Below are 17056 nucleotides of genomic sequence, written 5' to 3' on the forward strand. Positions count from 1 at the left end.
GTTACTTCCCTCTGCTACAGCAGCCACTCCCTGATTCTTACATGACTCTGCCTTCCTAAAAAGACACAGGGCTGTTCTCAGTATCAAGGGTGAAACACCAATGGCTTGACTTTCCCTTGGAACGCTAGAACCAGTTCTTGCCACCTACGTGGGAAAATGATCCATTTGGTTGGTGAGAAATCAGAGAAACTCCAGTTTTATGCTGGCATTAATGAGGTGAGAATTTGATCTATAAAGCAATTTGCTGAGACCTGCTGCATGAGAGCAGAAAAGCTGAGGAGATGAAACTCTATCAGGCTGTTTGGTGCTCCCCAGCTGCTGGGCAGCCCCCTGAGGAGGTGCTGGTACCAGGCTGTGCCTGGCTCCCAGCCCCTGGCACAGCTCACACGGGCACAGAGCAGCCAGCTCAGAGCTCTGCTTGGCACAGCTGGGCTCACAGGACAGAGTCAGAGAGCTGAGAGCCCCTGGCAGAGCGGGGCAAGGTGTTCAAGGTAAGGAGGTATTACATTTAATACTCATGTGTTCTGTGGGGTCAGTGTCACCAGGGACAACACACCACATCACACTCCATGTGACAAACAGCCTGGAGTTTGCTCCTCCGGCTCCTTCTGTAGGAGCTCCAATTACTCATGTGATTGCTTGAGCTCTTACCCCATCCAGCGCCCTGGGCAATGAGACATCTGCACTTAGAACCGCATGATACTGGCTGAGAGTCCCCGTGCAGACTGAATCCAACCTATCCTCACTACCCAAGGAAGGGATCTTGGAGCAACCTCAGCTCCAATGCTCCTGGAACCTTGCAGCTCTCCTCACTGCTCTGAAGCTGTGTGGAATGAGCAGCCCTGCAGCATCAGAGAACAAGGAACCAGTGCAAGGAGGAGCAGCTTCATTCACCAAATTCCTTTCCTACCTACTCCAAGCTGGCTGCCTTCTCCTACCACAGCTAACCTTCAAGCAACCTTCCCAACACAAACATTTTAGATGAAAACACTCAACATCTACCACAACAGTCCCAAAATCAGATATTACCAGGGTGTATGTTCAACCATAGCAATTTCCAACTTTTTCTACTTTGTGACTGCCACATTTCCACCCCCAAGTCTTACAAACTTCTGTCTCCTCAAAACTCTGCTGTAATGTCTAAACTTTTGGCCACTTCTGTCTCCTTGGTCTCCTGAAGAAAGCAGAAGAGTTTGTCAGCTAAAATTTTTTGCCGCCTCCATTTTTTCTCCCTGCTATCTGGAAACTGTTGGTCAAGAGCATAATCAGCAATAAAATGGAACGGCTAAAATGATCAGGGATCTAATTGCCAGTGTTTTGGGATAACTGCTGATTCTTTAATTAACTTTCTATAGGATTTCAGACAAGCTGCATTTTCCGAACCTTGTTTTTTCAGCAAATTGAATATATCTAAGGATTGGCTACACCCTTACTTACTACTTGTTGGTTTCTAAAATTCCATTTTCAATAGAAGCAGGAAAACTCTGGGCTTAAAACCTGCACAAATCCAGGTCTGAGCAAACTGATCTGTCTTCTCCAGGTAATACCAGGTTTCCCCCCAAAAGGCAGTTTGTAATGACTTGAGCAAGGAGCTCTTGCAGGTGTGTGTGTCAGTGCAGTGGGCAGAGTGTGCTACCTGAGAAGTCCATCCAGGTGCAGCTGCAGTGCTCCACCATGCCCAGGACAAACACTGGTTTGGAGGCACAAACTGAAGCTGGCTCTTGCTCTGGGCTTCACAAGTCACAGCAAGAGAAATTTGGTCAAATGCCTCCTGGTCTAGACAGGAGATTTCCTCATGTAAAACAGCTAAGTGATAAGACATTTCTAATTGAATTCAGGGGATCAGGAGAAAGTTCATAATCACATCAAACTATCTGGAAATGTTCATTTATGTAGGAATATGCTGGGTTTATTGCATAATCTGTTTAATCGTCTAAGAATTTTAATGTAATGTATTTTGCATTCTCAGTTACACAGCTAGAAATCTGTCCAAGCTTAATCTGATGTTAATTACTCTGAAAATATTTCCCTTTCTTCCTAATTTTCTCTTTTAGTTGGTATAGTTTTCCTTATTTAATTATGAACTAAAATATACAGCATTCATTTCTTTAATTAGCAAGTGACTAATACTTAAACACAAAATCCTCAAAAAATTGGTATGTTTTAATGATTTCTTTTGATCAACAGTATGCAAGAGTATAATTTTTTTTTATAGGGACTTAGAGGAATTACACATTTGATTTCTTTTGCTGCCTGTGAAAAAACTCAGTGTCATTACACTGTGCAGTATCTGTGCCTGCAAACCAAATTCAGTTCCATGATGTCCTAGCTCTACTTAGGCTTTTTTATTTTCACTTGTAGAATTAGTCTAAAAGTGCCAATGGCTGCAAATACCTCAGTGTACAATATTTTTTTCTTGACCTAGAGATGGGGCAACTGAGAGGCCTTTTTAAAACTTTTACTCCCTTTTCAGTCTCAGGAGAAGGGTGAGACAATACAGGTGTTACAATTCACGCCATCACAATGGAAGCCGGCTATTTCCTAATTACAATACACTATTCTTGGCCTATCAGCTTTTTGCAACACCATGCTGTCTATACCTTAATACCAATCATCTAAAACTACCCCTCGTGGTCCCACTACAATGCATCTTTCATAGTTCTATTTCTCCAAAGTATCCAGTCTTGTTTGTAAGGTCATCTTTTGAAACTTGTTTCTAGCTCCAGTTCTCTCTCAACAATATGTGTCCTATTCCACGACATTTCTAAGTTAGCATTTCTTATCTCAAAGTTTGCGTACAGATGCAGGCTGTGTGAGCCTTCTGTCAAGCCCTGAGAACCCTGTGCAGCTGCATTTCCCAGAGGCAGGCCATGGCAGTTGTGCTCAGAGCTGTGCCCCTCTCCCTGCAGGAATACCGCATCTCCAGCTTTGAGCAGAGGCTGATGAATGAGATCGAATTCCGCCTCGAGCGGACGCCGGTGGATGAATCAGATGACGAAGTCCAACACGAGGAAATCCCCACAGGCAAATACATTGCTCCCATCTTTGATAAGAGACTCAAGCATTTTCGGGTAATGGAAGGATTCCCTATTACATTCACCTGCAAAATAGTTGGAATTCCTGTTCCCAAGGTAGGTCATTCTCACTGTTACTGCTAAGGAACAAAATCCAACTCCCCACCAGTTTCTGTTCATCCCTCCTAGGCACGTGGCTCTGTGGAGAGAGCTCCCAAATGAATCATTTCCCTCACCTTTCTAAAATAACAGTGTCTGCTCCTGAGCATGCACCAGGCCTTGAGGTCCAACCACCTGATTCCAGGAGACACAGAACTGCACGAGCCCCAGAACTTCCCAGAGAGATGAGAACTGATCCAACCAGTAACGTGCCTAGAGCCAAGGAAAGAGAACCTGGCAGGCCCAGCTATGATATGCAGCATCCTGAGCTCAACCTGGAATCATTGTTTCACATTATAACTGACCTGCAAAGTTGATAATATTCTAAAATTGTATTAGCTATCGCTCAACTTCTGTTATTTTTCCAGTTACTGTTAAGTCACAGGGTGTGTCTGATCACTACAGGTCTACTGGTTCAAGGACGGCAAGCAGATTTCAAAGAAAAACACACATTTCAAAATGAACAGAGAAGAAGATGGAACATGTTCTTTACATATTGAAGCTGCTACTAATGATGATGATGGCAATTACACGATTATGGCTGCAAACCCACAAGTAAGGTGTTTTACTTTCTTTTACAAAAATGCTTGTTTCACCTTTTTCTAATATACATTAATAGGAACACAAATTGGGCCACATGCTTTGACATCAAGTGGTGACTATATCACAAATCAGGTGCTTCAGAGCATAGGAGAGGAAACCGTGTAAAGATGACTGATGAAATTACTCCCCTGTTACACAGACAGTCAAAAGCACTAAGGACATTTTCCCATGTTAGTCATTCCTGCCCTATCTCCTTCCCACTCTCTGTTGCTGATAGGTACCTTTTGAGATGTGCTGACAAGACAGACATGATGTTTCAGGCAGAAAAAATAGAGCAGGAACAAACAGTTACATTAAATTTGGAACTGTCACTAAACACAATTATATTCTTTATCCAGGATGCAAAGATATGGATGTGCAAATGGTCTCATTCCCTTACACCATTCCCCTTGACCCCATGTGCTAGCTTAGCTGTTTGTTTAGAAGTACATTCATCAGGCAACCTTTTCCAGTTTAAACGTTTTTATTTTTTGAAATTATTTTTCTGTTCAGTTTCTATATGGCTGCATTTTGAAGTAGACCAGTACAAAGGTACTAGCAGACAGTACCTGTGGCATGAATGAATAAGCAGGGACAGGCACCACTGCCAAATGCATAGCCACAGCCTGGAAGAGTTTGAGAAACCCCTGCCTCAACTGCAGGCTAACAGTATTTGCTTCGGGTATTCTCACTACAGTTCAGCTACTTTATAAAAATAAATCCTAATGCACTGTAAAGTTCAATATTTATACTTTAAAATGAAATAAGCCATTAACCAACTATTAATTCTGTTTCCGTTGTGAATTGCAGGGGAGGATCAGTTGTTCAGGACACCTGATGGTTCAGAGTGTCCCTTTTCGGGGACGAATATCCACAACTCAGCCTCACAGGTGAAAGAAAAAAGTCCTGCAGACCTTCTTTATGCTTTTTACTGAAGGCATCCAAAATAACCACTGCATTCATTGAACTTCAGTTCTCAATCATAAAATGGAAATAACAGCAGCAGTTCCCTCCCAACAGGTCAATTCTATGTTTTTGAAGGCCACCCTCAAATACAGGGAAGTTTAAGTACGATTTCATTTACTTGTTGTAGTGGAGCTAAAGGCAAGGGATGGATTAGCAAAATGAAATTCAGCCAAAAAAAAGCAAAAAGAAGCAAAGGCTGGCTTGGGAATCTAAGGCTACTACATGATATAGTAAACTGGATAATCCTTCTAAATGGAAAATATGCAAAAATTAAATTACAATCAGTCCATTTCTTTCTGCCCTTTTATGTAACTCAAGCTATCTCTCCATCCTTTTCCTCAATTTCTCCTTTTTTTTTTTTTTTTAAGCATTAGGGGGAAAAAAACTGACTTCCAAATACACACATGTGATTTTTGCATTGCAGAACACGACCCCGGGTGCCAGAAGGAGACAAAGAGGCAGTTCAAGAACGCTTCTTCAGGCCATACTTCCTGCAGGCTCCAGGGGACATGGTGGCACATGAAGGGCGACTCTGTAGGTTGGATTGTAAGGTATTAACTGGTTCTTCTGTTCTCTCTCACTTTCTCTACCTCTGTACATGTAGTGCTATGTGTTTTCATGTTCTTTAAAGCATGCATGAAGATTCTCCGCTCAAAGTTTTAATGCTTCATTTTAAAAACTATTTCTTAATGCCATTGTCTCTGAGCTGATTCCAGGGATTTCTTTTGAACAAATATTCTATGGGATGAAGAACACAGAAAACACAACCCAGAAACAGAAGGCTCACTTACAAGGTTGTCCAAATTACTAGATGTGTTCGCTGTGTCCTTTGCCAGTCTGAACTCCAGAAGTTCTGCTCCATTACCAAACTCTTGAGCATAATCCAGAATAGCACAAAACCATGAGAAAGAGAGGATGCAGCACGTTGCTTTGTGTTCAAACAAATGTTCCCATTGTATTGGACTGAATTACTGAAGATTAATACTCCCTGAAAAGAGGGAACTGAGCCTAGTTCATTTTATGCTTCCCCACCATGGACAGAGGTAGAAATATCCCTATCTACTGATTGAAATCCTGGCATGAAAGAGTTGTCAGAGGTTAGAGTACACAGAGGGAACATCCTGTTATTGAACACTTTGAGCAGAATCATCTGCTCCAACCTATTCTGAACCCCTCTATGTCCCTGCAGTGCAGCAAAGGTGGCAGTGCTGACACTGACCCTGAAGAGGGTAGAAGCTCTGAGGCACAAGTTAATGCCCTGAAGATGAGCAAGACTCATTACTACTTAATTTACGATGCAAAGTTTACAAGGAGCATGCCAAAGAATTTGGTTATTCCTAGCTCTGCTGTCCTGGCAGAGCTTGTGGAGCCTTAAAGCATGTCTGGCATTGCACAGACCCGGGAGAGAGCAGTCCTCACTCAGAAAAGTTCCACTTCCCTCTTCCTCTGCTTTGTAAAATGTTTGGAAAGCAGTATTTTAGACAGGAGTAAGTACTGCTCCCTATTGAAAAGGTTTTTAATACTACAATACAGTCTAATCTTTCAAAAAATACTTAATTTGTAGTGTTCTAAAGCATACAATTTCAACAGCTATGAAGTATTATATCATTCTTCATCAAATTTTAGAAGGTACAAAGTAATTTGTATAGAACTTTTTTCATCTCCGTTAAACTCTGTAGTATTTTACATCAAGGAATTTGATTTCTATTCGGCACCATAAAAAGGAAAACTAGCAGATTATTTGAGTCTTTTGTGAATCTCATATTCTAATTTCACATTTCAAACTAAGTTTCTTCCTTTCTGACTAAGAAAAACATAGATATTTCATGTATTTATAAATCTTTTTACTTGCTTGTTTTCTGGGCTTCTCCCTTTTGGACGCAGTCAGCAGAGAAACAAAAACTGAGAAATATTTTTTTTAAAAAGATCTTTCTGGTCTAGATTTTGACACGATTCAGCCAGCATTTGTAAAAAGGCCTGGCTCTGAATTTCCTAACCTCTCTGTGCCAGCTGGACACTCATCTGGAGCTGTTTCCCTGTCTCTTAGGTGAGTGGGTTACCAACTCCAGAGCTGACGTGGCTCCTGAACGGCAAAGCCGTGCTCCCGGACGGCAGGCACAAGATGCTGGTCAGAGAGACTGGAGTGCACTCTCTGCTCATCGACCCTCTCTCCCAAAGCGATGCTGGCACTTACACTTGCCTTGCCACTAACAAAACAGGACAAAATTCATTTAGTCTGGAGCTCACTGTTGTAGGTAAGAAGCACTGAAAGTCTCATCTCAGTGATGAAGTTACCTGTATGCATTTCTTCAAACTTACATCGTTTCCCTACAGACAATTACAGATAAATAATTAATGCACTGAGAGTAGGAAAATCCCACAGCTGTAGATACAGACATGTAATTTTAATATATATATTTCCCTCCCCAGCTGATGGAGGGAGATGTACCTGGTGCTCAGATGAGTGCACTCCTGTTACTAGGAGAGTGTCGTAAGAATTCTGCCTCATTATCACACATCCTCACTTTCCCCCAGATAATGCTTAGTGTCTGAATTCATAATATATATGGTGAGGTATCCCAGATTTCAGACCAAATTTTATTGGTTTAAATATGTTTTTAAATATAAAAATTTAATCTGAATATTGCTCTTTAATAAAGCCTTAAAATATGTGAGATATTGAAATGTATAGATCTGGCATTAATTTTCTGCAATGGCAGTATGTTTAGACCCATTGGACATGCATATATTCTTTTATGAACTTCAGTTCTGCCTGTTATTTACTTTATGTTCCCTTACCGAGGCTATATCATGGCATTTCACTTCCCTTCCAACATCCCACTAAAAATTCACTAACTATTTTCATATCACAAGAATAATTTTTAATTTATTCTCCCATTCTATTCAAAGAGAAACAAAGAATAAAGTATCTGTTGTTGAATAATTCTTTTTCCAGCAAAGGAAGTCAAAAGAGCCCCCATGTTTCTGGAGAAGCTTCAGAACTGTGGTGTTCCAGAAGGCTACCCTGTCAGATTAGAGTGCAGAGTTGTGGGAATGCCACCTCCCATATTTTACTGGAAGAAGGACAATGAGACCATCCCATCAAACAGAGAGAGGATGAGGTACTGTAACACCCATGCCTGAAGTTTCCTGTGCCTGGACCAGCTGCTTCCATGAAAACCTCTGTGCTGAGTACAGATGCTGGTGCTTTGTAACAACCTCTTTCACCCACAGAAAGCTGTACAGATCCTGCTTCCCTGTGGGGTGCACAGTGGCTGTTTGTTTGGTTCAGAACAAAGGCACAATGCACCCCTGCCTCAGAGAGTGGGGACAGAGCCTGTGGGCCACGGGCCTGACAGGATCTCCTTATCAAACATACCCTGATATGGTACTTTAGTGCATTTCAGCACCTTATTCTCTCTAAGCTATGTTTTTCCAGTTTAGTTCCAACTAGGTATGAATTCAAATTCAGAACAGTTTCAGGGCTCCAGAGCATGGGATAATAGAGAATCTGTCATGTCAAATAGAGAAACTTAACAAAGTTGGTCACAAACAAAGGTAAAGCCTTTGACCCATGCTTACAAAATACAACAAAGTTCAGGTTCACCTCTTGCAGTCAAATGCAGCACTATTTTTTTTAATTTTGGCAAAAGAAAAGCAGATGAAATAATGTGCTTGGCTGTAATTAATGACAAATGAAGTGCTTTCTGTTTCTAAAGATTTCTACTTCAGCATACATCTGATTTTTAGTATTTTATTTCACTTGGTTCCAAGTAACAACTTGTTGCAGTCACTGGATCTTTGCCATCAGCTTCAAGAAGTCCCATCCCTTCCCACACACCTGCAGGCTCTGAGTGCAGCAAGCTGGCTGTGCAACAGCACCTGTTAGGGATGGACACCAAGCACAAGGGAAACATTCTTAGAAAACTCTTTTAGTGGTCACCCTGTCCCCACCCAGAGACTGCTGCCCCTCTCCAAAAAGCCCACCTAACCCTGACTTTCTGCAGCCTATGGTCCATATGGTTTGGGCCCAGTCCTGTTTAATACCTTTGTAGATAATCTGGAGGAGGGAATTGAGTCTGCCATTAGCAAGTTAATGGATTACACCATAGAGATGTTCCCATTCCATAGGCATTGTGGTTCTACACACACACACACATTGTAGTGTGTGAAAAAATCAACAACTCTCCTAAAATGCCACATTTCCAGTTGTTTCACAAACGTTAGAAAACAAATTTTGCTTCAGCTCAGCAGAAGAATGGCTAAGGGAAAACTCCCACACCCCACAATGCCAGGAGCAAGCATAAAGGTTGTGACAGCTCTGATATTTCAGCCAGCTGAGACCAGAAACCCCAAAGGCTTCCAGCGGCTCTGCACAGACCCACGGGCAGCACGGTCCCTGCTTGTCCCTACCTCGCCTCACTGTTTCCTGCCTGAAGCCAAGAGAGGCTTTTGTAGCACAACAAGGACACACACCAGCTCCTACACTACTGCACCCCAGCATAGGGCAAATTGTGTAGCGCGGGGAACAAAGGGTGAAATGTTCCCTTTTTTATTAGAGCACAAAATGTCCTCTTGTCCTGCAAGCCCGTGGTTTCATTCCAGCTCATACGGAAACAAAATCTCAAATTTCAGAACATCCTGGAACTTGAAGCGTTCTGGAGTGCTCATCTCACTCCTCTTCCTTTATAATGAGAGAAACACTTGGCTTGATAAAAAGGACCAGCCTCAGCCTAGAGAGCAGAGGAGTCTCAGTTCTGTTATATCCTGCTGAAAAGTTTCTCCTGGAAATTGCAGCCACAAAGTCTTAGATCAGTGGACAGCAAAGGAAGTGGAAGGAACAATGAAGCAGGTTTCTTTCAGAGTGTCAGCCAAACAAATCTTTCTGATTTTCCCACTTGGTCGTTTTCTCATGGAAAACGGTGCCCCAAGAAAGTTTCCGACTGGCTCTGGCAGCTGTTGTGAAAAATATCACAACTTTGAACAAGTGCTCTTGGTATTTTATGTTCTTGTTCCAGCTTCTTAACTAGGAGAAATACAGTATGATTGTGCAGCAGCTTTGCACAGGTTTAGCTCATTAGTATTCAGTAAATAACGCTAATATTAACATATACAGAGTAACAACTCAGCTCCCACAGTCACACCATGGCTGTGCACAACTAAGAGGAGCCAGAACAGATCTGAGATTTCCTGATCATTGCTTGAGGCCATACTGAAAGCAAATCTATTGACTATAGACTGCTGCCTCTTTGTGAGCAGACATGACAACGCATCTGTTTCATATTTATTATATATATTTTAAAATCTGAAAGCTGATATGCTCTTGAGAAAAACTAATTCCCAAACACTTGTTTTCCAGCATGCATCAAGATACAACAGGGTATGTCTGCCTCCTGATCCAGCCTGCCAAGAAAGCAGATGCTGGCTGGTACACCTTGTCTGCAAAGAACGAAGCTGGCATTGTCTCCTGTACTGCTCGACTTGACATATATGGTAGGTATTGGCTGGGAAAGAAAACAGGGCCTCAGCTGGTTCTTAGCCTGGCTTTGACAAGGTTAGAAATCAGTGTCACAGCATGGCCACAGCCTCACAAGGCCCCAGAAGAGATATAATGACACAGCTAAATGGCCAAACCAGCCCTGCTGCACCGGTGTAAAGGAGCGTAAGGACAAAACGCCAAAGCAGGGGATTTGCACAGTGTTCTCTACTCCCATCCTCCACCTCCCAGAATCCCTAGACACATAAGCATATATTTTCAAGTTGAACCTTAACTCTACTGCCTCTAACAGGTCTGTGCTAGCCTGACCTGGCAGAACAATGAACTGTGCACAAGAAAGCAGACCCCCTTCTTCCAGAGAGCATGGGGGTGCAAACCAAGCCTAACTGATGGGGGCTACTTTGCATCCAATACATTTGTCTAGGACTCAGAAGGCCCCAGCCCACCTCAAGAACTACAGCACATCATTTAACTGCAAGATGGAATAGAAAAAGCAGAGTATTTTGATCACTTAAGCAGCATAATAAAACAGAAAGCATGTTCCACAAACTGGATTTTATATATATATATATATATATATATATATATATATATATTCCACAAACTGGTTGGATTAGAACCAGACCCTTAAAAAAAAAAAACAAACAAAGAGCCCATGTTTTCAAACTCGTATTTCCATTTCAGCTTTTAAACCCCACCTAATTATCAGAAGTGAGTCACCAGTGCATCTCTGTCAGCCTCCTGCCACCTTGTGGTGATATGGGCAATAGTAATGGAAGGCTCAAGAGAGCCTCCAGAGAGGGCTAGGGGGAGGCTGCTTGAAGAAAGGTGAAACAAAATTTAAAAATTCCTTAGGTATCTAAATGCTGAAAGACATAAATTTTCAAATGAAAGATTCAAGGCACAACAGGAAAAATACAGAAATCAAGAAATGCTTCCCAATTCCAACCACATCTTCTAAGATACGCAACTCACACCCCAAAGTGAGTGACAGAAGTAATTTTTCTTTATGCTATTTTGAATGGGTGGGGTCAAGAGATTGAAGGTGTGATCTGGTATTTGCAATTCTGCATGCAAAGAAAAATATTAATGAGTAAATAATGAGCTCAAGTAGAAACAAATTTGGCGCTGCAAGAAAAAGGGAGGCTTTTAAAAAAATATTTCCAGATAGGGTTAAAATTCAGCATAGAAAGACATTTCCTATCATTTCCTATCAATGCTTAACATGTAGATTGCTGTCTCCCACACTAAGTTACCTCAGAGCATCGGAGCCTGAACTTGACTTCCATTTTCGTACCTTTTTAACTGCTGACAGACACGTCTCTCTAATTTGGGTGCAGACCCATATGGATAAACACTGGCAAAGATAATATGATTTTCCCTTGTCTGAAGTGTTGAAGAATTACAAGGTATTATGCAATATCATATTTTTACAAAAATTTAGCAGTATTTGTTCATATGGGAGCATGTAGAATGGTACTTTTAAATTACTGAATGTGTGTCTTTGGATTACATTTCTTTCAGTATTTTAAAAAATCTAGAAAACATGTTAGTAGTTGTAACTACTACATGGCAGTAAAAATTGCAATCCCTTCCTTGAAGAAAAGCCATCCAGAGGATGAAGCAGACCAGAATCAGAGCCCTGGCCACTTTGTCCATCTCTGTTCATGCTATGTATGTTTTTAGTTCTGATTGCAAGGACTTTGGAGAAGGCTCCAAAAATTCAATGATTGCATTTTGGACTTTGTGAAATCCATGCAAACATTGCATTGAATTGAACAGGGATTAAATCTTACCTGCAGACTTAAAACAGAATTGCTGAACATACAAACATTGCCAATGATAGTATTTGAAAGAACAGACCCTAACCCAGAAAGCCCAAGGCTGTGCTCTCTTCAGGGATGTTGGAAGCAACTTCCCGGGTGTGTGGATTGATTTCCATTGTTTCTTTGTGACCCAGACTAGAGGTTTACAGAGCCCGTTGTGTTTCTGTTGCTGCAGCTCAGTGGCACCGTCAAATTCCACAAGCACTGAAGCTGCGGCCCGGGGGCAGCCGCTACACGAACCTCAGCAGCCAAGGACTCGACATCTTCCCTGCCTTTCCAGCTCCCGAGAGCCCTGTGCTGTTCTCATCCCCGCCCCAAAAGTTGGTGGAGAGTGAAGAACTTTGAAAAACAAACACTTGTTCCAGTTGCACCTGCGGAGATACTTAGAACTGTGAAAAACTAAATAATAAAACCAAAAGAGGTACAAGTCACGATGCTCAAGGTTTACAAGCAACTTGTTTGTAATTAAGTGTTCTGCTGCTGCAAATGCTGCAAGTAACATATTGTACAAGACTTTTGCATATGGTTTTAATGCAGGATAATTGTGGTATGGAGTGTTGTGCAATAAATTCAGTACTGTGTAGTTTGCTAAGAATTACATAGTAAACATAGTCTTCAGCACCTAAAAGCCAATACCACTTTCACTTCTTGAATTAGAGCTACTGCACTGTAGCTGCCATGGTAAGGATTGATGATGATTAGCTGGAATACTGCCAGTGAAAACACTGACAATACAATAGCACCAATCCTGAATGAGGGTAAACAACAAGACTTTGAATGTAATTTAAAAAAACATGCCAGATAATCACAAAGCACAAGTTAAATGGAAAAGATGTAACTCATTTTTATATATGATTATTATGCCAGCCTATTCTAGAATTTTTGAACTCCAGACTAGGTAAATATAGCATTTCATGTAGGTACAGCTGTATACCCTAAATATTTATATCTGTGTGTGTGTGTACTCTATGAACTGTGTATTCTTGGTGTAAGGGTTCTTAAAATAAGGTAAAGGGCATGTGCATAAGGCACATAGGAAATGGAAATTCCTCTTGTCTGAAGCATGTTCTCTTGAGCCCATAGCTGAAACTATTTACCAGATGTGCTTCACACTTTTTTCTTTACCATGTTAGTGATCCTCTGACTTAAATATGGATGATACCAAACTTGTCGCTTCATGCCTTTTAAATATCAGTCTTCTTTTCTTAATTTTTAATGTGCATCTACCATCTAGCTCATTTTATAGCTAAATGAAAAGGAATTGTGACCTGGTAAATTTTCACCACCATTTAGGAAACGATCACAAGTGTGGTGTCGAACAGGAAGACAGAAAATTCTGTTAATATACAAAAGTTAAGAAGTTAAGCAACAGTTGTATGCAAAAAGCTAAAAAACCCCAACAGCAGTAATAAATAAGGTAATAAATAAATAATAGTAATAAATAAAGTAGTAATAAATAAAAAAGATGGAAAGTTCAACAGAAGGTGTTAAGTGGCAACATTCAGTGACTGATTTAAATATATTTGGCATCTATACAATTACATCAATACCCCCGGCTGTTAGAATCTGTGAATGTTTAAGATGTTTTCCTGCATCTTTAAATTATTGCTAATCCTCTCTCTAGACATTGGTTTCAAGCACTTCTTACTTACTGCTTTCAACATGGCTGCAGAAAGCTGCAAAGTCATGATCAAGGTCACAGAGATTGAAAAAAATTCAACAGATACTTTCATTTTATACTATGTTTGGGGATTCTTCAAATTTAAAATTTTAACTTTAAAAAACTCCATATGCAAAGAAAACAATGAAGAGTTATGTTAAGAGCAAAAGAATATTGGATATAGCCATGGACTGAGAAAGAGAATGTCTTTCACTGAGCTTCCCACAAATAGAGCTCCTGCTGTTCCTAACTGTTGATTCCCTCAGGATTTAGAGGAAGTGAATTTCTTGTGTTGTTTTACTTCCCACCTGGGTGAACACCATAAAACAAAAACCATAATTATAACTCTTATACTTCTGTTAGGAATCTCAGGCAACTCAACCCAGACTGGACAGACCAGAAAGCTAAAACACAGTCTTATCCTAAGAGTTAAAACAAGGTACAGGTGTTTCCAAGGGAAAGCAGATGTTGCCCACGTTGTACCTCTTCCCTGGCAAACAAAATAAAACTCATGGCTATTGAAAGTGATGCATTGAGTTAAGTGACTTCAGTAATGAGATGCAGAACTTAAGACATACTGTGGGTCTGATCTTCTAGGATAGAGAATCTACTGCTCCTGTTACCTTCATTTGGTTCTCAGAATGGCTTAAGGATTCCAAAACTACACCCAAAATTTCAAGTTTCCCACATTAGTTACTACTCTTGGAAAAATAATCCAAGAAAAGTTATTGGATTTTGCTTGCTTACTTCAGTGCCGTTGGGAAACGGAAAGGTAGGAAATCAAGACACAAAAGATCAAACTCACATCTACAGCCCTGGTCTTGCCATCATTTCACAAACCAGACAGTAGGTTTTGAACTCAAGTATTCCAGGTTGTCTACTGGCCATCAGGCTTTATCCCTCAGCACAAGCTTAGCCTGCTTGGAAGTTCCCTGTGGCCCTTTTCCTGGCTGACAGTGAGGGGTTGGACCAGATGACCCCCTGAGCTTTTTTCACACCTAAGTCACTCTTCTATGCTTCCTAAATTAGTTTATTTTCCAATGCCTGTCTAGATATCCTACCTGGATTAAGTTACCTGTCAGCTGAGTAGAAACTAAGAATTCAAGCAAGCACAAACTTTTCCCTTTTGCTGGAATCGAACCCATTAGGCAAGCCCAGCTACAAGAGCTCTTCACTCAGTGTAGAAGAAAGGAATGCTAGTACTCCCCACTGGAAGTACCCGGTTACCAGTGCTGGAATCATACTGATCAGTATTACTGACAGCAGCACTGGTTCTCACATTTTACAGCATCAGACGTCACACCCAAAAACTCAATGCAAACTGAAAGACAAAGACAAAAAAGCGCACAGTGCAAGCATGCAAACCATCTCTCTTCACCTCTTCTCTGCAATACCAGAGGAGTGTCCCCAAACTCACATCATTATAACCTGAGCTGACATGCTGACCATTATGTGGTACAATGCTTCTTAAAATGTCCATTCAGTTCTCTGGAAGTGGGAGGACAAGAAGCTGAAAAGCTTCTTGCTGAATAAGCTTCAAAAGCTGAATACGTTTCCCAAAGATCTGTGTAAGAAGGATTAATCCTTAGTCATTCAAGGAGGGGCCCCAGAAATCTCAGTGAGAGTCATGTTACTGAAGGTAGATTACCAAAAATGCGTTAGCTGAACTAAAATATTCTCCCCTGAACAGTATGTCCTAGCAAAAAGATCAAAACCCTTCACATTTCCCTACAAAATGCAGAAGTCAGCAATTTCAATTCCTTTCAGTAGCTCAGATAAAACCCAACTCATACTCTGATCCCAAGTGGTGTGTAGGTGTCACATTTTCTTCCCTAACTGCTACAGGACATTTCCCCTCTGCGCGTGCTGAGCCCATGCAGAGAGCCTGCAAAGGCAGCTGCTGGGAGCGGATGTCAGTGCTGTTTGACAAGCGCTACTGATGTGCTCATCACAAGGAAGAACTTGCAAGAAAACTACACCAAAATTATCTTTGTGTTGTTAAGTGGTGGAAAAGACGAGGGGAAAAGGCCTGTGGAAGGGAAGGACAGCAGGACAGTGCTGTGTTGCCACAGGATGTGCTAGAGCCACCCTGCTCCCTCCTGAACAGCCTGGCTGCTCCTTGCTGCTCTTCACTGAGTATCAGTTCCACTTCACACCAACACAGCTTTTCATTCTCTTATTCAGGGCAGGCTACTGCAGCAACAAAACTTCATGTAACACCTTCCACTGAAGCCACTGTTTGTTCCTAACTCCCAAAATCCATGAAACCACCTCAATGTGGAGCATAATGCTGTGTGTGATACAGAAACACGTTTGGAACCTCTCAAGTATTCACTGATTCCCAGTCATGCTGGTTTATTTGGTTTCCCATTTCCTGCTAGTCCTGGTTTGGTGTACAACCAATCAGAGGCAAGGTATATTGCACACTAGAGCAGAAATGACATCTTTTTTGTTGCAATTCTAGATTTCAAAAAGTTTTCTTCCTGTTTTAAACGTTTGGTCCAGACTGATGCAAAGCCAGCCTACAGCAGCATTACAGATGGGGCTGCATTAATATCACTGGACCTCCTGCCTCAAAACCACTGCATTCAGTTCCTTGCTTCCACATGGAAGGTGGAGCAACCCTTCTGAATGCCTCACATCTGCTAACATGAGGAGACGAGAGCACACACTGCAAAAAGGAAAGTCTGCAGTTTTCATCCCAATATGTAAACAACTGCCAGTCTCAATTGTTTACAGCAATTGTAGGTACTTCAACCAATAAATCTGGAATAGAGATTCATTTAAGAACTATGTTGTTAATGCTACCAGCATTAAAAGCACTAGTTTCTGAAAAATGTCTTTACAAAACCTAATGAAATATTTATACTGTTAATACTGGAGAAGTGATTCATTGAAAATTGCCTCATTATTTCCAATACAAAAATGTTCACTTTGAGCCTTAACATTCTAAGTTAATATTTCTTCTTGATTAAAGTTGATACTTTTAATTTTTTCTAAAGTCATTCTCACTGGCAAGAAAAATGCTCACTTCAGTTTTATAGTATATTTTAACTGCACTTGAAAGGAAAAAAATCCACCTGCCTGTTCAGTAATGTATTTCCCTTCATCTCACCTGAACTTAAATAAATGCTTCAGAGTTGCATACAAGACTGTGTCCTTCACATGTTCAAATAATTGTGAAAATGTGCAACAATGCCAGAAGTTTTCTCAGAACTTTGCTATGACAGCTCATTAATGAAATCAGACTACATTATTTAGAAGAAAATAATAAATATTGTCATGTTATATACTAGCCATGCTTCTAGCAGGGAGCTGTGAAATAAAGCGGTTGCTTTTTTAAACAATTCTT

The 17056-nt window shown here is 41.0% G+C and overlaps 1 protein-coding gene across 1 annotated transcript in view; it reads left to right on the forward strand.

Moving 5' to 3' along the window:
* Positions 1–16851, forward strand: part of MYPN (myopalladin) — a 72049-nt gene extending 55198 nt beyond the window's left edge. Inside the window, exons 14-21 of the mRNA XM_038139947.1 lie at positions 2910–3131; positions 3579–3728; positions 4566–4645; positions 5146–5272; positions 6769–6976; positions 7678–7843; positions 10081–10214; positions 12220–16851. Of these exons, the coding sequence (XP_037995875.1) occupies positions 2910–3131; positions 3579–3728; positions 4566–4645; positions 5146–5272; positions 6769–6976; positions 7678–7843; positions 10081–10214; positions 12220–12389 (1257 nt within the window). The 3' untranslated portion in view covers positions 12390–16851. The remainder of the gene's footprint in view (positions 1–2909; positions 3132–3578; positions 3729–4565; positions 4646–5145; positions 5273–6768; positions 6977–7677; positions 7844–10080; positions 10215–12219) is intronic.
* The last annotated feature ends 205 nt before the right edge of the window (positions 16852–17056 follow it).

This window comes from Motacilla alba, chromosome 6, assembly GCF_015832195.1.
Source record: "Motacilla alba alba isolate MOTALB_02 chromosome 6, Motacilla_alba_V1.0_pri, whole genome shotgun sequence".
NCBI lineage: Eukaryota > Metazoa > Chordata > Aves > Passeriformes > Motacillidae > Motacilla > Motacilla alba.